General features: G+C 41.7%; 1 protein-coding gene across 2 annotated transcripts in view; it reads left to right on the top strand.

The window, feature by feature from the left end:
• Nucleotides 1-23863, top strand: part of ACSS2 (acyl-CoA synthetase short chain family member 2) — a 330905-nt gene that overhangs the window by 211081 nt on the left and 95961 nt on the right. For both annotated transcript variants that reach the window (XM_053697133.1, XM_053697084.1), the window contains 3 exons: nt 18074-18206; nt 18319-18375; nt 18574-18654. In XM_053697133.1, the coding sequence (XP_053553108.1) occupies nt 18074-18206; nt 18319-18375; nt 18574-18654 (271 nt within the window). The remainder of the gene's footprint in view (nt 1-18073; nt 18207-18318; nt 18376-18573; nt 18655-23863) is intronic.

Here is a 23863-nt window from a genome sequence, read left to right as displayed (position 1 = left end):
AGACATGATTCTTAAAGTACCACTACTGTGTACGTATAATCACTAGTGTGCTCTATTGGTATAGAAACCTGTTGCCAGGCTATAATAATGTAAACACAAAGAAAAAGGACCAATGGCACTACTGCAACAAATATTACATAGCATCACATTCTAGTTATTAGGTGGAGCGATTATGCTCTCTCGGACTACAGGTAAATCAAGGGGTATATATATTCATGTTGTTGCAGTAGTGCCATTGGTCTTTTTTCTTTGTGTTTACAACTCTTGTTAATGTGTTTCACATCAGAATCCCCTTATGGGGTAAGTGCATTAAAAATACCACTTCTGGACAGATGTTTTGCACTTGCTGGTTTGCTTCTAACTGAAGCATATTTCCAAGGCAAAATCAATATTCATTTAACATAGGGTGGAGATAAGTTAACCAGAGAAACAAAGTAAGATGTCGTATATCTTATTTGCATATATTACCCAGAGTTCTGTGGTTCACTTTTATCTCCACCATAAGTTAAAAGAAAATTGATTTTGGTCCTTGAAGCTTCACTAAGCAGCAAACCGTATGTATCTTCTTCTAATGAGAAATAGCAAGTTCAAAATAGCAGGGAGTTAAGGTTTTTCCACTGACCTTTTTGGCTGGGTATCATGTGGAGTTGCCATGTTCCTTGTTCAGAGGAGAGTTGCCTGGTATTTCGGGACTGGACTAACCTTGTTAGGCTGAATCAGACTGATATACTTTAGGAAAGTTTTCCTCTATGATAAGTACCATTGGGTTAAAAGAAACTTCTTCCAGGTGGTAACCGGCATTAGAACAAGCCATTGAACTGTTGATTGTTCCTGGCAGACTGCTTCTCTTTCTATATGGATTTCCTTGTAGTCTCAAAGGAATTTATGGCCGTTGTGCAGATGTGGTTGTTTTTGCTACAACTATCCCATAAGGAGATTCTGTGATTATCACTTTCCTATGGCATGGAGAGTCAACAACGTCATTCCAATTACTAGTGGGATCTTCACCTCCTGGCTACCAGAAGAAGGCAAAGAGCACTCCAGTAAAGCTGTTAAGTGTAACTTCCCTTACCCATAACCCCCAGTCATTCTTTGCCTCTTTGATTGGGAGGATGGCGAAGATGAGTGTCTGAGAAGATTTAATCCTTTTATGGGTACCTTTCCCTGCAAGCAAGGATTGAGGTCTAGCTGTGTCCATGTCAATCTCTTTAGTAAGAGTAGTGGTTGCTTTTAGCAGTTAGAAGGAGGCAGCAAAGTTGTATTTCCTTTACTTCTAACATTATTGCTACCCCTGTTATAGAAAGCCAAAGTTGGTTACACTGTTCTCTCTTTTTCTACAGGTTCCTGATAGCGAGTAAGTGTCCTTTCACACCTGGTTATATGTCTTTCTGCTCGACAGCTAGGTCTTCAAGTAAGTGCCTTTGTCTTCTAGGTATTGAAGATTTGCACTTTAAAGAATTTATCTCTGCACTGGATCTCTTATGGGACATTAATTTTCCTTTATTAAGGGTACATCTGGGGCAGCTTGCAGGCACTTCATATGTGAGAGAGAGACTGAGGGGTTAACTGTTTGCCTTATTATCAGAGAAATGGCTGAAGGGTCCTTTTGGAGTTTTTTATTTAAATATGGGTCATAAAAATGTTATGTTTACATATAGATTCCCTTATAAACTTTTACTTCTGATTTAACCTGATAGAGTTGCGCTTATTATTTTTTTTTTTCTCTTCAGAGTGTTATCAATCACAATGCGCATCTTTAGCCTGTGGTACAGTTTATTTTAATGCCGCTCATGTGACTACCCGCTCTTCCACTTGTAATGCAGAGCGGAGCGGCGTCATTTTCAGTGAGCCTCTTCTATTACGGCTGTGAGATATCGTCTTGCTGAACTGCTGGAGAGTCCTGCATCTTATTGTATTAGTGAAACGGTTAACTTTATCAAGCTATGGACACGGAACAGGAGTCTGTTTCTTTTGATAAATGCTTATTATGTTTAGATGCCCAAATTGTTTTACCAATGCAATTTTGTTCCTCATGTCTAGCTAAGACTCTAAAAATTTAAGGATAAATGACTCCCTTCTGAGCCTATTGTCTCTTCAGGATAATGCTGTTCTGGAAATGCCACAGCTCTCTCCTCAAACGCCCCAAGCCTTAATGGTCTCGCATACAGTGCCCTACGGTTCTTTTTAGCTTCCTGGAGGTGTTTTTTACCAGGAGACTTTGCTGCTCAGATAACTTCTGATGTGTCTGCAGCTTTATCTGCTTTCCCGGTTGCAGGTAAGCGTAAGAGGAAATCAAATCACATTTCTGCTAGTAAGGTGTCTGACCCATCTTCTTCTGTGATGGTTAACCTTTCCCATATGTCTGGTGAGGAGGATACCTCAGTAGCTTCTGAGGGTGAAATCTCAGATTCGGACATTGTAAGGGAAGATTCTGATGAAGTTAATTTGATATTTAAACTTAAACACCTCTGTTTACTTCTAAAGGAGGTCCTGGCTACTTTGGACGACTCCGACCCTTCTGTCACTGTCAACTCTAAAAAAAAATCTAGTAAACTTAATAAATATTATGATGTTCCTACTTCTGTGGAAGTATTTCCAGTTCCTGACCATATGTCGGAAATTATAGCACAGGAATAGGATAAGCCAGGGATTTTTTTTTCCCCTTCTCCTGTTTTTAAAAATATGTTTCCTGTGGCTGACTCCATTAGAGATTTGTGGCGCACTGTGCCTAAGGTGGAAGGAGCTATCTTTAGCCAAAAGAACTACGATTCCTATAGAGGATAGGATAGCTGTTCTTTGAAGGATTCCATAGATAAGAAGCTAGAAGCTTACTTAAAGAAAATGTACATTCATCAGGGATTACAGAGGCAACCTGCTGCAAGTATTGCTACAGTTGCTAGCGCAGCATCTTATTGGTGTGATGCCTTGTCTGAGCGGATTTTAGAAGAGACCTCTATAGAAGAGATCCAAGATAGGATCAAGGCTCTTAAACTGGCCAATTCTTTTATTTCTGATGCCAAAATGCAAGTCATTAGACTGGGAACCAAGATGTCTAGCTTTGCTGTTCTAGCTCTAAGAGCTCTGTGGCAAAAATCTTGGTCGGCTGATGTAACTTCCAAGTCCAAGCTTCTATCTTTACCCTGATCTGGCGAAGATCATTTCTGAGATTACAGGTGGAAAGGGGTTTTTCCTACCTCAGGACAGGAAGAATAGACCTAAGGGTCGTCACAATTCTAATTTTCATTACTTTCGTAACTTCAAAGGACAGAATTCTCCCTCTTCCTCTTCCAAACCGGAGCAGTCCAAGACCTCCTGGAGGTCCAGGTAGCCTTGGAATATGGGAAAGCAATCAAAAAAGCCTTCATCTGATGCTAAATTAGCATGGAGGCTCCCCCCCCCCAATTTGGGGTTGGATCAAGTGGGGGCAGGCTTTCTTTTTTCTACAAGCTTGGATACGCGATGTCCCCGATCCTTGGGTCATGGACATAGCATCACAGGGTTACAGAAAAGGTTTCAGGACTTGTCCTCCCAGGGGCAGATTCATCCTCTCAAGATTATCTGCAGACCAGGTAAAAAGAGAGGTTTTCTTAAACTGCGTAAAGGACCTTTCCTCCCTGGGAGTGATTGTTCCAGTAAGGGAACAGGGTCAAGGATTTTATTAAAATCTATTTGTGCTTCCCAAAAAGGAGGGAACTTTCCATCCCATTTTAGACCTAAAGTGTCTCAACAAATTCCTCAGGGTCTGTCCTTCAAAATTGAAACCATTCGTTCCATTCTTCCTTTGTTACAAGAGGGTCAGTTCATGACGACCATAGACCTGAAGGACGTGTATCTTCATGTTCCCATTCAAAGGGATCATCATCAGTTCATGAGGTTGGCTTTTCTGGACAAGCACTTCCAATTTATGGTACTTACATTTGGCCTTGCCACAGCTCCCAGAATATTCACAAAGGTTCTGGGGGCTCTTCTGGTAGTGGTCAGGTCTCACGGAGTTGCGGTATCTCCTTACCTAGACAACATCTTGGTTCAGGTGTCCTCTTTTTTTCAACTAGCAAAATCTCATACAGAGATGTTGTCTTTTCTACGTTCCCACGGATGGAAAGTGAATCTGGAAAAGAGCTCCCTTATTCCAGCTACAAAGGTGTGTTTCTTAGGGACAATCATAGATTCCCTGTCCATGTCGATTTTCCTGACGGATGTCAGAAAATCTTAAAGGGACCTTAAACACTTGTCATTAGGGTTTTGTGTTTTTTTATTCATAATGTTTTTTTCAGTTTTTAAAATGCAAATCCCTTTTCTCCAACATAGGTGTGTCCGGTCCACGGCGTCATCCTTACTTGTGGGATATTCTCCTCCCCAACAGGAAATGGCAAAGAGCCCAGCAAAGCTGGTCACATGATCCCTCCTAGGCTCCGCCTTCCCCAGTCATTCTCTTTGCCGTTGCACAGGCAACATCTCCACGGAGATGGCTCAGAGTTTTTTGGTGTTTAAATGTAGTTTTTATTCTTCTATCAAGAGTTTGTTATTTTAAAATAGTGCTGGTATGTACTATTTACTCTGAAACAGAAAAGAGATGAAGATTTCTGTTTGTAAGAGGAAAATGATTTTAGCAACCGTTACTAAAATCGATGGCTGTTTCCACACAGGACTGTTGAGAGGAATTAACTTCAGTTGGGGGAAACAGTGAGCAGACTTTGGCTGCTTGAGGTATGACACATTTCTAACAAGACTTGGTAATGCTGGAAGCTGTCATTTTCCCTATGGGATCCGGTAAGCCATTTTTATTAATAAGAATAAAGGGCTTCACAAGGGCTTTAAAGACTGGTAGACATTTTTCTGGGCTAAAACGATTAATTTATAAGCATTTTTAATAGTTTATAGCTTTGAGGAGTTATTTTATTCTTGGGAATTATGTTAAAAAAAACGGCAGGCACTGTATTGGACACCTTTTTCACTGGGGGCCTTCTCTAATCATAGGCAGAGCCTCATTTTCGCGCCACTAATGCGCAGTTGTTTTTGGGAAGCAAGGCATGCAGATGCATGTGTGAGGAGCTCAGATACACAGAAAAAGCTTACTAAAGGCGTCATTTGGTATCGTATTCCCCTCTGGGCTTGGTTGGGTCTCAGCAAAGCAGATACCAGGGACTGTATAGGGGTTAAATATAAAAACGGCTCCGGTTCCGTTATTTTAAGAGTTAAAGCTTTCAAATTTGGTGTGCAATACTTTTAAGGCTTTAAGACACTGTGGTGAAATGTTGGTGAATTTTGAACAATTCCTTCATACTTTTTCGCATATTCAGTAATAAAGTGTGTTCAGTTTAAAATTTAAAGAGACAGAGTGCTTTGTTATCAAGTTTATGCCTGTTTAACATGTCTGAACTATCAGATAGACTATGTTCTGTATGTGAGGAAGCCAAGGTTCCTTCTCATTTAAATAGATGTGATGTATGTGACAAACAATTTAGAGAAAATGATGCCCAAGATGATTCCTCAAGTGAGGGGAGTAAGCATGGTACTGCATCATCCCCTCCTTCATCTACGCCAGTCTTGCCCACACAGGAGGCCCCTAGTACATCTAGTGCGCCAATACTCCTTACTATGCAACAATTAACGGCTGTAATGGATAATTCTATCAAAAACATTTTAGCCAAAATGCCCACTTATCAGCGAAAGCGCGGCTGCTCTGTTTTAGAAAATACTGAAGAGCAGGAGGACGCTGATGATAATGGTTCTGACATGCCCCTACACCAGTCTGAAGGGGCCAGGGAGGTTTTGTCTGAGGGAGAAATTTCAGATTCAGGGAAAATTTCTCAACAAGCTGAACCTGATGTTATTACATTCAAATTTAAATTGGAACATCTCTGCTTAAGGAGGTGTTGTCTACTCTGGATGATTGTGACAATTTGGTCATTCCAGAGAAATTATGTAAGATGGACAAGTTCCTAGAGGTCCCTGTGCCCCCCGAAGTTTTTCCTATACCCAAGCGGGTGGCGGACATTGTAAACAAAGAATGGGAAAGGCCCGGCATACCTTTTGTCCCTCCCCCTATATTTAAGAAATTGTTTCCTATGGTCGACCCCAGAAAGGACTTATGGCAGACAGTCCCCAAGGTCGAGGGGGCGGTTTCTACTCTAAACAAACGCACTACTATCCCTATAGAAGATAGTTGTGCTTTCAAAGATCCTATGGATAAAAAATTAGAGGGTTTGCTTAAAAAGATGTTTGTTCAGCAAGGTTACCTTCTACAACCAATTTCATGCATTGTTCCTGTCACTACAGCAGCGTGTTTCTGGTTCGAAGAACTAGAAAAGTCGCTCGATAAGGAATCTTCTTATGAGGAGATTATGGACAGAGTTCACGCTCTTAAATTGGCTAACTCTTTTACTTTAGACGCCACTTTGCAATTAGCTAGATTAGCGGCGAAAAATTCAGGGTTTGCTATTGTGGCGCGCAGAGCGCTTTGGCTAAAGTCTTGGTCAGCGGATGCGTCCTCCAAGAACAAATTGCTTAACATACCTTTCAAGGGGAAAACGCTGTTTGGCCCTGACTTGAAAGAGATTATTTCAAATATCACTGGGGGAAAGGGCCACGCCCTTCCTCAGGATAGGTCTTTTAAGGCTAAAAATAAACCAAATTTTCGTCCCTTTCGCAGAAACGGACCAGCCTCAAGTTCTACATCCTCTAAGCAAGAGGGTAATACTTCTCAAACCAAGCCAGCCTGGAGGCCAATGCAAGGCTGGAACAAAGGTAAGCAGGCCAAGAAACCTGCCACTGCTACCAAGACAGCATGAGATGTTGGCCCCCGATCCGGAACCGGATCTGGTGGGGGGCAGACTTTCTCTCTTCGCTCAGGCTTGGGCAAGAGATGTTCTGGATCCTTGGGCGCTAGAAATAGTCTCCCAAGGTTATCTTCTGGAATTCAAGGAGCTACCCCCAAGGGGAAGGTTCCACAGGTCTCAATTGTCTTCAGACCACATAAAAAGACAGGCATTCTTACATTGTGTAGAAGACCTGTTTAAAATGGGAGTGATTCACCCTGTTCCATTAGGAGAACAAGGGATGGGATTCTACTCCAATCTGTTCATAGTTCCCAAAAAAGAGGGAACATTCAGACCAATCTTAGATCTCAAAATCCTAAACAAGTTTCTCAGGGTTCCATCGTTCAAAATGGAAACCATTCGGACAATTCTTCCTACCATCCAGGAAGGTCAATTCATGACCACGGTGGATTTAAAGGATGCGTATCTACATATTCCTATCCACAAGGAACATCATCGGTTCCTAAGGTTCGCCTTTCTGGACAAGCATTACCAGTTTGTGGCACTTCCATTCGGATTAGCCACTGCTCCAAGAATTTTCACAAAGGTACTAGGGTCCCTTCTAGTGGTGCTAAGACCAAGGGGCATTGCAGTAGTACCTTACTTGGACGACATACTGATTCAAGCGTCGTCTCTGCCACAAGCAAAGGCTCATACGGACATTGTCCTGGCCTTTCTCAGATCTCACGGGTGGAAAGTGAACGTAGAAAAAAGTTCTCTATCCCCGTCAACAAGAGTTCCCTTCTTGGGAACAATAATAGACTCCTTAGAAATGAGGATTTTTCTGACAGAGGCCAGAAAATCAAAACTTCTAAGCTCTTGTCAAGTACTTCATTCTGTTCTTCTTCCTTCCATAGCGCAGTGCATGGAAGTAATAGGTTTGATGGTCGCGGCAATGGACATAGTTCCTTTTGCGCGAATTCATCTAAGACCATTACAACTGTGCATGCTCAGTCAGTGGAATGGGGATTATACAGACTTGTCTCCGACGATACAAGTAGATCAGAGGACCAGAGATTCACTCCGTTGGTGGCTGTCCCTGGACAACCTGTCACAAGGGATGAGCTTCCGCAGACCAGAGTGGGTCATTGTCACGACCGACGCCAGTCTGGTGGGCTGGGGCGCGGTCTGGGAACCCCTGAAAGCTCAGGGTCTTTGGTCTCGGGAAGAATCTCTTCTCCCGATAAATATTCTGGAACTGAGAGCGATATTCAATGCTCTCAAGGCTTGGCCTCAGCTAGCAAAGGCCAAATTCATACGGTTTCAATCAGACAACATGACGACTGTTGCGTATATCAACCATCAGGGGGGAACAAGGAGTTCCCTGGCGATGGAAGAAGTGACCAAAATAATTCAATGGGCGGAGACTCACTCCTGCCACTTGTCTGCAATCCACATCCCAGGAGTGGAAAATTGGGAAGCAGATTTTCTGAGTCGTCAGACATTTCATCCGGGGGAGTGGGAACTCCATCCGGAAATCTTTGCCCAAATAATTCAATTGTGGGGCATTCCAGACATGGATCTGATGGCGTCTCGTCAGAACTTCAAGGTTCCTTGCTACGGGTCCAGATCCAGGGATCCCAAGGCGACTCTAGTGGATGCACTAGTAGCACCTTGGACTTTCAACCTAGCTTATGTTTCCTCTCATTCCCAGGCTGGTAGCCAGGATCAAACAGGAGAGGGTATCGGTGATCTTGATAGCTCCTGCGTGGCCACGCAGGACTTGGTATGCAGATCTGGTGAATATGTCATCGGCTCCACCATGGAAGCTACCTTTGAGACAGGACCTTCTTGTTCAAGGTCCGTTCGAACATCCGAATCTGGCCTCACTCCAACTGACTGCTTGGAGATTGAACGCTTGATTTTATCAAAGCGAGGGTTCTCAGATTCTGTCATTGATACTCTTGTTCAGGCTAGAAAGCCTGTAACTAGAAAAATCTACCATAAAATATGGAAAAAATATATCTGTTGGTGTGAATCTAAAGGATTCCCATGGAACAAGATAAAAATTCCTAAGATTCTATCCTTTCTTCAAGAAGGTTTGGAGAAAGGATTATCTGCAAGTTCTTTGAAGGGACAGATTTCTGCTTTATCTGTTTTACTTCACAAAAGGCTGGCGGCTGTGCCAGATGTTCAAGCTTTTGTTCAGGCTCTGGTTAGAATCAAGCCTGTTTACAAACCTTTGACTCCTCCTTGGAGTCTCAATTTAGTTCTTTCAGTTCTTCAGGGGGTTCCGTTTGAACCCCTACATTCCGTTGATATCAAGTTATTATCTTGGAAAGTTTTGTTTTTGGTTGCAATTTCTTCTGCTAGAAGAGTTTCAGAGTTATCTGCTCTGCAGTGTTCTCCTCCTTATCTGGTGTTCCATGCAGATAAGGTGGTTTTGCGTACTAAACCTGGTTTTCTTCCGAAAGTTGTTTCTAACAAAAATATTAACCAGGAGATAGTCGTGCCTTCTTTGTGTCCGAATCCAGTTTCAAAGAAGGAACGTTTGTTACACAATTTGGATGTAGTTCGTGCTCTAAAATTCTATTTAGAGGCTACTAAGGATTTCAGACAAACTTCTTCCTTGTTTGTTGTTTATTCTGGTAAAAGGAGAGGTCAAAAAGCAACTTCTACCTCTCTCTCTTTTTGGCTTAAAAGCATCATCCGATTGGCTTATGAGACTGCCGGACGGCAGCCTCCTGAAAGAATCACAGCTCACTCCACTAGGGCCGTGGCTTCCACATGGGCCTTCAAGAACGAGGCTTCTGTTGAGCAGATATGTAAGGCAGCGACTTGGTCTTCACTGCACACTTTTACCAAATTTTACAAATTTGATACTTTTGCTTCTTCTGAGGCTATTTTTGGGAGAAAGGTTTTGCAAGCCGTGGTGCATTCCATCTAGGTGACCTGATTTGCTCCCTCCCATCATCCGTGTCCTAAAGCTTTGGTATTGGTTCCCACAAGTAAGGATGACGCCGTGGACCGGACACACCTATGTTGGAGAAAACAGAATTTATGCTTACCTGATAAATTACTTTCTCCAACGGTTTGTCCGGTCCACGGCCCGCCCTGGTTTTTTAATCAGGTCTGATGAATTATTTTCTCTAACTACAGTCACCACGGTATCATATGATTTCTCCTATGCATATTCCTCCTTTACGTCGGTCGAATGACTGGGGAAGGCGGAGCCTAGGAGGGATCATGTGACCAGCTTTGCTGGGCTCTTTGCCATTTCCTGTTGGGGAGGAGAATATCCCACAAGTAAGGATGACGCCGTGGACCGGACACACCGTTGGAGAAAGTAATTTATCAGGTAAGCATAAATTCTGCTCTTTTTTTAATTTTTTTTTACATTTATGTGACTTTCTGACCGCTCTGTGCAGATATGGGTGAAAGTGATGTTGCCAAAACCGGAAGTCTGCTTATTGCTGTGAGCGTGCACACATATAGACATTGCGCTCACAGCATAACTAAAAAACTACTGCTGCCATAAAGTTTGCAGCTATTACCTTCACTGCTAAAGCATATCTTTTGAACCGGCCTCAGGGATCCCCCAACACGCTGTTACAGCTCAGCTCAGCGACTGCTGTCTCATAAATATATTCTGTTATCTTCAACACTAAGCTGTGTCACCCTTCTACCCCTCCCCTTTCTCTCCAAACTTCCGGAGTCCAGCTCAAGCCATAACATTTTTTCTTACCTATGTTTTTCAGATTTTTTTTAGATCAGACCCTTTGAAAATAGGGTCCGATCTAAACAAACTCTGAAAGACATAGGAAAAAAAAAATGTATGGCTTGAGCTGGACTCCGGGAGTTTGGAGAGAAAGGGGAGGGGTAGAAGGGTGACACAGCTTAGTGTTGAAGATAACAGAATATATTTATGAGACAGCAGTCGCTGAGCTGTAACAGCGTGTTGGGGGATCCCTGAGGCCGGTTCAAAAGATATGCTTTAGCAGTGAAGGTAATAGCTGCAAACTTTATGGCAACAGTAGTTTCTTTCATGTAATTAGCAAGAGTCCATGAGCTAGTGACGTATGGGATATACATTCCTACCAGGAGGGGCAAAGTTTCCCAAACCTCAAAATGCCTATAAATACACCCCTCACCACACCCACAAATCAGTTTTTACAAACTTTGCCTCCTATGGAGGTGGTGAAGTAAGTTTGTGCTAGATTCTACGTTGATATGCGCTCCGCAGCAGGTTGGAGCCCGGTTTTCCTCTCAGCGTGCAGTGAATGTCAGAGGGATGTGAGGAGAGTATTGCCTATTTGAATTCAATGATCTCCTTCTACGGGGTCTATTTCATAGGTTCTCCGTTATCGGTCGTAGAGATTCGTCTCTTACCTCCCTTTTCAGATCGACGATATACTCTTATATATACCATTACCTCTACTGATTCTCGTTTCAGTACTGGTTTGGCTTTCTACTGGGTAAGTAAGTCTTATTTTCTGTGACACTCTAAGCTATGGTTGGGCACTTTTATATAAAGTTCTAAATATCTCAACTAATATCTTTAAAACCGATTGTACGACACTCTCTGACGTGGTGGACAGATCACCATCGTTTAGTTCAGGGGGCTTCTTTTGTTTTTCCGACCTGGACTGTAATTTCAACAGATGCAAGTCTGACAGGTTGGGGAGCTGTCTGGGGGTCTCTGACAGCACAAGGGGTTTGGGAATCTCAGGAGGTGAGATTACCAATCAATATTTTGGAACTCCGTGCAATTTTCAGAGCTCTTCAGTCATGGCCTCTTCTAAAGAGAGAATCGTTCATTTGTTTTCAGACAGACAATGTCACAACTGTGGCATACATCAATCATCAAGGAGGGACTCACAGTCCTCTGGCTATGAAAGAAGTATCTCAAATACTGGTATGGGCGGAATCCAGCTCCTGTCTAGTTTCTGCGGTTCATATCCCAGGTATAGACAATTGGGAAGCGGATTATCTCAGTCGCCAAACGTTACATCCGGGCGAATGGTCTCTTCACCCAGAGGTATTTCTTCAGATTGTTCAAATGTGGGGACTTCCAGAAATAGATCTGATGGCTTCCCATCTAAACAAGAAACTTCCCAGGTATCTGTCCAGATCCAGGGATCCTCAAGCGGAAGCAGTGGATTCATTGTCACTTCCTTGGAAGTATCATCCTGCCTATATCTTTCCGCCTCTAGTTCTTCTTCCAAGAGTAATCTCCAAGATTCTGAAGGAATGCTCGTTTGTTCTGCTGGTGGCTCCAGCATGGCCTCACAGGTTTTGGTATGCGGATCTTGTCCGGATGGCCTCTTGCCAACCGTGGACTCTTCCGTTAAGACCAGACCTTCTGTCGCAAGGTCCTTTTTTCCATCAGGATCTCAAATCCTTAAATTTAAAGGATGGTTTGGATAAAGGTTTGTCTGCAAGTTCCTTGAAAGGACAAATCTGTGCTCTTTCTGTTCTTTTTCACAGAAAGATTGCTAATCTTCCTGATATTCATTGTTTTGTACAAGCTTTGGTTCGTATAAAACCTGTCATTAAGTCAATTTCTCCTCCTTGGAGTTTGAATTTGGTTCTGGGGGCTCTTCAAGCTCCTCCGTTTGAACCTATGCATTCATTGGACATTAAATTACTTTCTTGGAAAGTTTTGTTTCGTTTGGCCATCTCTTCTGCCAGAAGAGTTTCTGAATTATCTGCTCTTTCTTGTGAGTCTCCTTTTCTGATTTTTCATCAGGATAAGGCGGTGTTGCGAACTTCTTTTAAATTTTTACCTAAGGTTGTGAATTCTAACAACATTAGTAGAGAAATTGTGGTTCCTTCATTATGTCTTAATCCTAAGAATTCTAAGGAGAAATCATTGCATTCTTTGGATGTAGTTAGAGCTTTGAAATATTATGTTGAAGCTACTAAGAATTTTCGAAAGACTTCTAGTCTATTTGTTATCTTTTCCGGTTCTAGGAAAGGTCAGAAGGCCTCTGCCATTTCTTTGGCATCTTGGTTGAAATCTTTAATTCATCATGCTTATGTCGAGTCGGGTAAAACTCCGCCTCAAAGGATTACAGCTCATTCTACTAGGTCAGTTTCTACTTCCTGGGCGTTTAGGAATGAAGCTTCGGTTGATCAGATTTGCAAAGCAGCAACTTGGTCTTCTTTGCATACTTTTACTAGATTCTACCATTTTGATGTGTTTTCTTCTTCTGAAGCAGTTTTTGGTAGAAAAGTACTTCGGGCAGCTGTTTCAGTTTGATTCTTCTGATTATAATTTCAGTTTTTTTCATTATAAGATTTAAACTTTATTTTGGGTGTGGATTTTTTTCAGCGGAATTGGCTGTCTTTATTTTATCCCTCCCTCTCTAGTGACTCTTGCGTGGAAGATCCACATCTTGGGTAGTCATTATCCCATACGTCACTAGCTCATGGACTCTTGCTAATTACGTGAAAGAAAACATAATTTATGTAAGAACTTACCTGATAAATTAATTTCTTTCATATTAGCAAGAGTCCATGAGGCCCACCCTTTTTGTGGTGGTTATGATTTTTTTGTATAAAGCACAATTATTCCAATTCCTTATTTTTTATGCTTTCGCACTTTTTTCTTATCACCCCACTTCTTGGCTATGCGTTAAACTGATTTGTGGGTGTGGTGAGGGGTGTATTTATAGGCATTTTGAGGTTTGGGAAACTTTGCCCCTCCTGGTAGGAATGTATATCCTATACGTCACTAGCTCATGGACTCTTGCTAATATGAAAGAAATTAATTTATCAGGTAAGTTCTTACATAAATTATGTTTTTTTAGTTATGCTGTGAGCGCAATGTCTATGTGTGTGCACGCTCACAGCAATAAGCAGACTTCCGGTTTTTGAAAACAAAAAGGATTTGCAAGGGAGTGCGCATCCAGTCTATATAGACAACGCACGTTACAACATGGCGGCTAGCACCGCATTCAGTAGACGGTGGTTTAGGGGTAATATTGAGACTGAAAAATAATTGAGCAGAGGCTAGGTAAATAAACAAAGTAAGCAACAACGTTTAAAACAATACAAAAACGTTTAATCACAGAAAAAAAGATGGTGTTTAGGGTCCCTTTAACTTCTTGCTTCGTGCCTTTCTCTCCAGTCTTCTATTCGCCCTTCAGTGGCTCAATGCATGGAGGTAATTGGTCTGATGGTTGCTTCCATGAACATCATTCCTTTTGCTCGGTTCCATCTGAGGCCCCTGCATCTCTGCATGTTCAGCCAATAGAACGGAGACCATTCAGATCTATTGCAGCGGATAGATCTGGATCCCCTAACGAGAGACTCTATCTTGTGGTGGATTTCTCAGGACCGTCTGTCTCGTGTCACATGCTTCCTGAGAACCTCCTGGGTGATGGTGACCACAGACGCCAGCCTGTTAGGCTGGGGAGCAGTTTGGGGCTCTTTAAAAGCTCAGGGCCTATGGACTCGGTCCTCGTTTCCCATAAAAAATCTTTGAATTGAGAGCGTTCTTCAATGCCTTGATAGCTTGGCCTCAATTATCTTTAGTTCGGTTTATCAGATTCCATTCGGACATCACCACCTCAGTGGCTTACATCAACCACCAGGGAGGAACTTGGAGTTCCTTGCTATGAAGGTGGTGGGCGGAAGCTCACAATTGTCTCCTATCTGCCATCCACATTCCAGGAGTGGACAACTAGGAGGTAGATTTTTTGAGCAGACAGACTTTTCTTCCCGGGGAGTGGGCTCTCCATCTGGAAGTCTTCTCTCAGATAACCCTCAGGTAGGGGGTTCCAGAGTTGGATCTGATGAGATCTCGTCAAAACGCCAAGCTTCCAAAGTACGATTCAAGGTCAAGAGATCCTCAGGCCACTCTGATAGATGCTCTAGCGGTTCCTTGGATCTTCTCTCTGGCATACCCGTTTCCTCCGTGTGCTCTCCTTCCACAAGTCATTGCTCGTATCAATCAGGAGAGAGCATCAGTAATTCTTATAGCTTCTGTATGGCCTCGCAGGATCTGGTTTGCGGATCTAGTAAGGCTGTCATCTCTTCCTCCTTTGAGATTACCTCTGGGGAAGGACCTTCTAATTCAGGGTCCCTTCCTCCATCCAAACCTGGATTCTCTGAAACTGACTGCTTGGAGATCTAACGCCTAGTTCTGTCTTGACGTGTTTTTTCTGACGCGGTCATTGATACTATGCTTCAGGCTCGCAAACCTGTTACTTGCAAGATTTACCATAAGGTATAGTGTAAATAACTTTATTTGTGCAACTCTAAGGGTTTCTTCTAGAGCCGAATACGGATTCCCCGCATTTTATCTTTTTTTCAGGATGGCCTGGAGAACTGTTTGTCAGTCAGTACTCTGAAGGGTTACATTTCTGCACTGTCTATTGTTTTGCGCAAACGTCTGGCAGATTTGCCAGATGTTCAGGCCCTGGTCAGAATCAGGCCTGTGATTTAACCTGTTGGTCCTCCTTGGAGCCTTAATCTAGTTCTTAAAGTTTTGCAGCAGGCTCTGTTTGAGCCGATGCATGTTGTTGAAATAAAATTGATAACTTGAAAGGTTTTGTTTTGTCGTGCTATTTCTTCCGCTTGCAGAGTTTCTGAACTTTCGGCCCTGCAGTGTGATTCCCCGTACCTTATTTTTCATGCAGATAAGGTGGTCCTTCGTACTTAATTAGGTTTTCTCCCTAAGGTGGTGTTGGATCGAAACATTAATCAGGAAATTGTTGTTTCTTCTTTTTATCCTAATCCTCATTTCCATAAGGAACGTCTTCTGCATAACCTAGATGTTGTGCGTGGTTTAAAATTTTACCTTCAAGCAATTAAAGATTTTCTGCAATCTTCTGTCCTGTTTGGGATTTTTCTATAGAAAGTGTAAAGGTCAGAAGGCCACTTCTACTACCCTTTCCCTCTGGTTAAGAAGTATTATTCGCTTAGCTTATGAGACCGCTGGACAGCAGCCACCTGAGAGAATTACGGCTCATTCCACTAGGGCTGTCTCCTCATCCTGGGCTTTCAAAAATGAAGCTTCTGTGGAACAGATTTGCAAGGCGGCAACATGGTCCTCTTTGCATACTTTTTTCCAAATTCTATAAATTTGATACTTTTGCATCTCTTGGGAGAAAGGTTCTTCAAGCAGTGGTACCTTCTGTTTAGGTCCTTCTGCCTTGTTCTCCCTCCCTGTTCATTACGTCTCCTCTAGCTTGGGTATCTGTTCCCACTAGTAATTGGAATGATGTTGTGGACTCTACATGCCATAGGAAAGAAAACATAATTTATGGAATTAACAGAAAGATCACCTAGCGCCTGTTGATACTGACCCTTGGCTAAGATAAATTGACCCCTAGTGGTCAATAAACAAATAATCAAACTTATAGAAAAATATCAAAGCACCAACAATAGAGGCAGGGTCTTGGTCTCAAATAGATTCCTTAGGCAATATTTATTACAATAATTGTTAAAAATCGTATTATTCCATTTCTGGAAAAATATAAAACATAAGTTGAATAACAGTTTCCAACAGTTAACTCTTCTTATCAACTTCTATTTAAAATAACTATTTAAAATGACTATTTTCCACGTGAATTTTTAACTCCAAGTGAATACAATGAATAAATATGGTTATAAACGACGTAGATCGATAACTCCAGTTTTTGTTCAATAGATAAAAATGGATAAAAACCAATAAAAATCCTTATATATTTCCCTCATGGATCAATGTTAACAATCTAAAATTCTGACAATGTTGACAATCTCTAAATGGTCAAAAATAAACCAAATCTTTCCAAGTTAAAGTTTTACAAGCCCACCTATTAGTTAGGTGTGATGGGATTCTAACTTCCCCTTGTATTACCTCTGTAAATATATTCCGTGCCTGTTTCCAACACTAACTGTTTTATAGCTGTAATTCACCAGAACATAAGCTTATCTGGTAGAACTTGTTACACAATATTTTTATATATTGGCAAACAAATCTATTTTCTGAGCGGGTTACCGCTATTGTTCAGCGGATTGCCGCTATTTCAATCACCGTGACAAAATGTGATTACTGTGTAACTAGTGCAATCAAGAATGTAAATAAAATTAAACGTGTGCAAAATATTCCACTGTGAAAATAAATTTAAAAAAAATTAATAAAATAAAATACTGGTGCTAGTGATGTCTTGAAAAAATGTGTAACAAAACTCACTCAATTTTAACTATGTGTTTAACTTTAAAAATAAATAGTCCAAAAATAAAATCTAATCCACCTTAATTCGATGCGCTTATCTTAAATATTCCGTGATAATGAACTTTACTACTGTGGGATTAACCCTAAAAATATTCAATCAAAAAGTTAATGGTGACACTTCAATTCCTTACTCCTTCTTTATGCGGCTTTCCACATTGCGGTTAAAATGTCAATTTAAAAATGCTGTAAACAATTGATTTATCACAAGTTTTATATTACTAGTTTTATATTACTTAAGTAAATTGTAGCTGTCCAGCCCCAGCACCCCACCGGGAAATCTCCTGGTATCCTGGTAAGCCAATCCAGCCTTGATTACCCATAGTTCTCTGGTGCAACAGCAACAATATAATTGGATTACTTCTGTGGGAAAAGCAAGCAGGGATATTTGATTAGATGTGTTTATTAACTATTCAATAAACTTTGTGGTTCACCCTGGAGGAGCTGCTACCATCCTATAAGGGTTCTGTTACTCAGAGGAACAGCTGCCAAAATTTCCTCTTGGGCTGCAAAGAACTCCCCAGCCAAAAGGCCAGCAGGACAACCCTGACTCCCGCCTGTTTTAATTTGTTAGTTCTCATCAGCAGAATACAGGTTTAATATGCTGCTAAGTGATACTTTTTTCCAGGGCAGAATCAATAGTCAACTATTTTTTGACGGATATAAAACTGAACCAGAGAACTCTAGGTTAGATATGCAAATTTAGTATATAACATTCCCGTTCGTTGTTTAACTTATTTCCTGTGTTGAAGGAGCAACAATTAAGTATTGGGAATTAGCTGAATACATTGAGTCAGCCATATGTGCAGCTACCAATCAGCAGCTAGCTCCCAGTAGTGCATTGCTGCTCCTGAGCCTACCTAGATATGCATTTCAACAAATGATACCAAAAGAACAAAGTAAATTAGATAATAGAAGCAAGTTAGAAAGATGTTTACAATTGCATGCTCTATGTAAATAATGAATGACATTTTTTAACTTTACTGTCCCTTTAAAGGGATGCTGCATATGGCCTGTAACCTGCAGTTTGTTCCTTGTAAAAACTGATTTTGAAGTAACTTTGCAATGCACTTTGTATCTCATTTTCCAACAGGTACAACAGAAAGTCTCTGAAAGTTTTAGGAACCGTTGGAGAGCCCATTAATCCTGAAGCCTGGCTCTGGTATTACAATATTGTAGGAGAGAAGAGGTGTCCAATTGTGGACACATTTTGGCAAACTGAGACGGTGAGTGCAAGTGAGGAGAAAGCAGAAAGATATGCTCTGTGTAATATCCTATAGACATCAATTGCAATTACAATCGAGAGTAAATTTGGTTTCCTATATATTTTGTCTACAGGGGGGCCATGTCTTAACTCCACTCCCTGGAGCCACAGCCACCAAACCTGGATCAGCTGTAAGTGCAAACATTTATATTTCTTCTTTCACTATATGGAAAATGATTTTGGAACAGAATGAAAGTGATGTGTTTAATTAGTTGAAAAATGTTTATGCTGGATCAGTAACCTATAATTAGGATTGTAATTGTCTGCATCTTTGTTTGGTAGTTTGCTACATGTATTACCATTATCTTGTGCTCTTTTAATTTTTTAAGACATTCCCATTTTTCGGAGTCCTTCCTGCCATTTTAGATGAGTCTGGGGAAGAGCTGGAAGGAGAAGCAGAAGGATATTTGGTAAGGAAAAATTATTAAAATAACACATCTATACAAAACTTGTTTAAAGTTAAATTATGCTGACACAAACTTGTTTACTTATGTCCTGATGAAAGCTTTTTAACAACAATTCAGCTTCATAGATCACTCTTGCTTTCACCATATACTCTCCTAGCCAGCTTCTTCATTCTGCTTCTGGCCTACACATATAAAAATATAAAAGCATCATCCGTATGGCTTATGAGACTGCTGGCCATCAGCCTCCTGAAAGAATTACTGCTCATTCTACTAGAGCAGTGGCTTCCACATGGGCTTTTAAAAATGAGGCTTCTGTTGAACAGATTTGTAAGGCGGCGACTTGGTCTTCGCTTCATACTTTTTTCCAAATTTTACAAATTCAATACTTTTGTTTCTTCGGAGGCTATTTTTGGGAGAAAGGTTCTACAAGCAGTGGTGCCTTCCGTTTAAGGTACCTGTCTTGTCCCTCCCTTCATCCGTGTCCTAAAGCTTTGGTATTGGTATCCCATAAGTATGGATGAATTTGTGGACTCGATACATCTTACAAGAGAAAATAGAATTTATGCTTACCTAATAAATTTCTTTCTCTTGTGATGTATCGAGTCCACGGCCCGCCCTGTCTATTTATTTAAGACAGGTAGTATATTTTTATTTAAAAAACTTCAGTCACCACTGCACCCTATAGTTTCTCCTTTTTCTTCCTAGCCTTCGGTCAAATGACTGGGATGTGGAGCTAAGGGAGGAGCTATATACACAGCTCTGCTGTGGGTGCTCTCTCTGCCACTTCCTGTCTGGAAGGAGAATATCCCATAAGTATGGATGAATCCGTGGACTCGATACATCACAAGAGAAAGAAATTTATCAGTTTTCATGAGTAGACGTTGTCTTATGGGCTGCACAACGTTTATTTGGAGGATTGTACATAATAATGTGGAACCAGACTTTCGGAAATTCTGTGTGGCTTTGAATTTTCGCCATTACACGTAGTGTGGCGGGTAGGACGCTGGAATTTTTATTTAGAAGAGTGTGCTTGTATTGTGGCGCAGTTAGTCGTTGACGGGTCATGTGACCCGTTTCTCTGACTTATTAGCTCTGTCTTGTCAGCAGCGGAATGGCCTCTAATGTAAAATCAAATTGTTTGCCTGTTCAACACACGATATCGGCAGTTCTGTTATGTTTTCCTTGACTGTTTGTACCTCAGTCCTGTACTATTTCTCTCCTATGTTGTATATAAATACTTTTACAATGATGCCTTAGTATTTAACCCATTGGAAGACGCTAAAGGTTCAGTGTTTCATTGGGGAACTTTCACCTTTATAATTTAAAGAGACAGTACATAGGTGTATCTACTCAGCCTCTGAGGTGTAGGATTTTCAGTATCCTTTTTAAAGTATAAGTACATATCATCAATTTACATCTTTTAAATATAAAATAAAAGTGAAATGAACATTGAGGTTTCTTTGTTTTGTTTGTTATGTATTTAGGCTCAAATTGTTTACTTATACAATTTTGTGCTGCTTGCTTAGCTAGATCTTTCTCAGGTAGAGATAGATTGTTGTTGCTGCCCCCAATGTCTCTCTGGATGATGCTGTTTAGGCAATGCCTCAGTCTTCTCCTGATACGTCCCAAGCCACAATGGCGTCACATGCAGTGCCCTATGGTTCCTGTCAATCTCCTGGAGGAGTTTATTTGCCTGCAGAAATTGTTGCCCAGGTATCTTTAGCGGTATCTGCGGCATTATCTGCTTTTCCTGTGTTTAGGGGAAGATGCAAAAGGAACATAACAGATTCAGATAGTAAGGTTTCTGTTCTATCTGATGCTACTCTGATTATCCTTCCGCATTAGTCTGCTGAGGAGGAAATGTCGGTAGTCTCTGATGGTGAAATCTCAGATTCCGACAGTACAATTCCTTCATCTGATGCTGAAGTTGTAGCCTTCAGATTAAACTTGAACTCCTTCGTGTATTGTTAAAGAGGGTTTTGGCTATGTTGGTGCAACTCCGATACGCCTGTCGTTGTAAACTCTAAAGAATCTAGTAAAGTTTATAAGTACTAGGATTACTCTGTGGAAGTTTTTCCTGTTCCAGACTGTGCTAGGAGATTTTCACAGGAATGGGAGAAGTCGGGGTTTCCTTTTCCCCCGTCTCCCGTCTTTAAAAAGATGTTTCCTGTCGCTGTCTCCATTAAATATCAGGTCGCACGGGGCCTAAAGTAGTAGGGCATTTCTACTCTGCGATTCCTAGAGAGGATAGCTGTTCTTTTCAGGATCAATGGCCTAAACTGGTGGTTTACATGGAAGTTTGTATTGCCACTGTATCAAGTGCGGGATCTTATTGGTGCGATGCCTTGTGTGATTCCAATTTGGTAGAGACTCCTTTTGGACGAGATCCAGTACAGAATTAAGGCTCTTAAGCTAGCCAATTATTTTATTTCTGATGCTACCATGCAAGTTTTTCAGCCGGGAGCCAAGATATCTGGCTTTGCTGTGCTAGCTCGCGGGGCGTTGTGGACAGTGGATTTTTCCTCCGAGTCCAAGTTTCTGGTGCTTCCGTACAAGGGTAAGACCTTGTTTGGTCCTGATATGACAGGAATAGTTCTGATATTACAGATGGAAAAGGGTCTTTTCTACCACAAGACAAGATGAATAGACCTAAAGGAGTTTTGCCCTTAATCCGGGATCGGTCCAAGTGGGGGGTTGAATCTCTGTCTTCAAACATGGATACGAGATGTCCCATATAGGCTGTGGACATAGTATCTCAGGGTTACTACATAGTAGTCATTCCTTCTCTCCCTGATGCAGGTTCACCCCTCAATTTTATCTGCAGGTCAGTTAACAGTGAGACATATTTGTAGTGCGTTTGGGACTTCTCTTCCCTGTGAGTGATAGTTCCAGTTCCTGTAAGGGAACAGGGTCTAGGATTTTATTAATTCCTGTTTGTGGCTCCTGAAAGAGGGAATTTTTCGTCCTATGGTAGACCTAAAGTGTCTCAGGGTACTGTTCTTCAAATGGAAACCAGCGGTTCCATTCTTCTTTTGGCCTAGGAGGGTCAGTTCATGGGGACCATTGACCTGGAGGACACGTATTTTTAAGTTCCTGAGTTTTGCCTTTCTGTCAAACACTTTCAGTTTGTGGCTCTTTTCCTTTTGGCCTTGCCATGGCTCTTCGAGGGGGCTATATTGGCAGTGATCGGGTTTCAGGGAATTGCTGTGGTGCTCTTCCTGGACGTCATAATGGTTCAGGCGCCATCTTTTAAACAAGCAAACTCTCATACAGAGATATTGTTGTCTGTCTTCATTCCCACGGGTGGAAGTGAATCTGAAAATGAGTTACCTTGTTCCAGCTACCGGGGTAGTTTCTTAGGGAACATATTATTTTCCCTATCTCTGAAAATATTTTTGACAGAGGTCAGAAAATAGATGATTCTTTTCTCTTGCCTCTTTCGGCACTCTACTGTTTAGCCATTCAGTGGCTCAGTGTATAGAGGTAATCGGTCTGATGGTTGCTTCATTTGACATCATCCCTTTGCTCGATTCCACCTAAGAGTCTGCTGTTATGCATGTTCAGATGGTTCTGTTTCGCATTCTCCAAAATCTTTTGGTTTTCTCAGGAGCATCTGTCTCGGGGCACATGCTCCCAGAGAACTTCCTGAGTAGTAGTGACCACGGTCGCTAGCCTGTTGGGTTAGTGACTATGGACTTTGGAGAATTTTGCCCTCCCTATAACCATCTTGGAGTTGAGAGCGATCTACAATGCTCTGATGGCTTGGCTTCAGTTGTCTTAGCCGTTTTTTCAGGTTCTTGTTGAACAATTTCATCTCAGTGGTTTACATTAACCACCTGGAAGGAATCTGGAGTTCCTTTGCCATATTTGGCGTGGATTGTTCGGTGAGCGAACACTCAAATTCGTTATTTATTCACTATTCGCATATCCGGGGTGAATACCGGGAGCGGACTTTTTGAGCAGTCAGATTTTCATCCCGGGGAGTGGGCGCTTCTCCCTGAGATGTTTTCCAGGTTAACCCTCAAATGGGGGGTGCTGGAGTTGGAGATGGCAGTACGCCAAGCTTCTAAGTTATGTGAAAGGTCAAGAGATCAGCAGGCTGCTCTGTTAAATACAGGAAACACAAAGGAGCAGGCACTGCACAGGGGTACCAAAAGAGTAAAAAATCCAAGTTTAATGGGTATATTAAAAATCACAGCAACACACGCTGTAAGCACATAAAAAAGCAAATGGTGGGCAGACAGACAGACACAGATTGCTGACGCGTTTCGAGCCCCCTAGAGGCGCTTATTATTGCGGGTTCATTTCTGCAATTGGAACAGTGAGAATCGGATGTTGCTTGGGCCGACGTTTACTGTGCTCTGTTAAATACCCTGTCGGTTCCGTGGGATTTCAGTCTGACATCCCTGTTCCGCAGTTTGCTCTCCTTCCACAAATCACTGCTCGTATCAAATGGGAGTGAGCATCGGTATTTTAATCTTTTCTGCATAGTCTTGCAGGATCTAATATACAGACCTGGTGGAGATGTATTTCTTCCACCTTGGTGGTTGTTCCTGAGGATGGACCTTCTAATTCAGGGTCTATTCTTTCATTGAACTTTCTCTGAAGCTTTCTGCTTGGAGAGTGAATGCTTAGTTCTGTCTAAGCGTGGTTTTTCTGAATCGGTCATTGAGACCATGATTCAGGCTGGCAACCCTGTTACTAGTAACTTTTACGATAAGGTATGGTGTAAATTCCCTAATTGGTGTGAATCCCAGGACTCCTCTTGGAAGTAGGGTCAGGATTCCTAGGGGTTTGCCCCTTCTCCGGGAAGGTCTGGAGGACGGTTTGTCAGTCAGTTCTCTGAAGGGTCAGATTTCTGCGTTACCCTTTTGTCTGGCGGATGTGCCAAACATGTAATCTTTTTGTCGGACCCAGGTTAGTATCAGGCCTGTGTTTAAGTCTGTTGCTCCTCTTGGAGTTTTAACCTTGGTTTTAAGGTTTTGCAGCAGGCTCAGCTTGAGCCATGGCATTCCATAGATTTTACATTTTTATCTTGGAAGTTTTATTTTTTTGCTATATCCTCTGCTCGGAGAGCTTAGGTACTCTCGGCTTTGCAGTGTGATTCACTTTATCTTATTTTGGATTATTTATCCTAAGTGGACATATTGTTTGGGAATTTGTTGTTCCCTCTCTGTGTCCTCATTCTTATCTCTTGAGGAACATGTGTGCA

The sequence above is a fragment of the Bombina bombina genome, chromosome 1 (genome assembly GCF_027579735.1).
Source record: "Bombina bombina isolate aBomBom1 chromosome 1, aBomBom1.pri, whole genome shotgun sequence".
NCBI lineage: Eukaryota > Metazoa > Chordata > Amphibia > Anura > Bombinatoridae > Bombina > Bombina bombina.
Note: the sequence above shows the minus strand (reverse complement) of the source record. Positions and strands in the feature narration are given on the sequence as shown.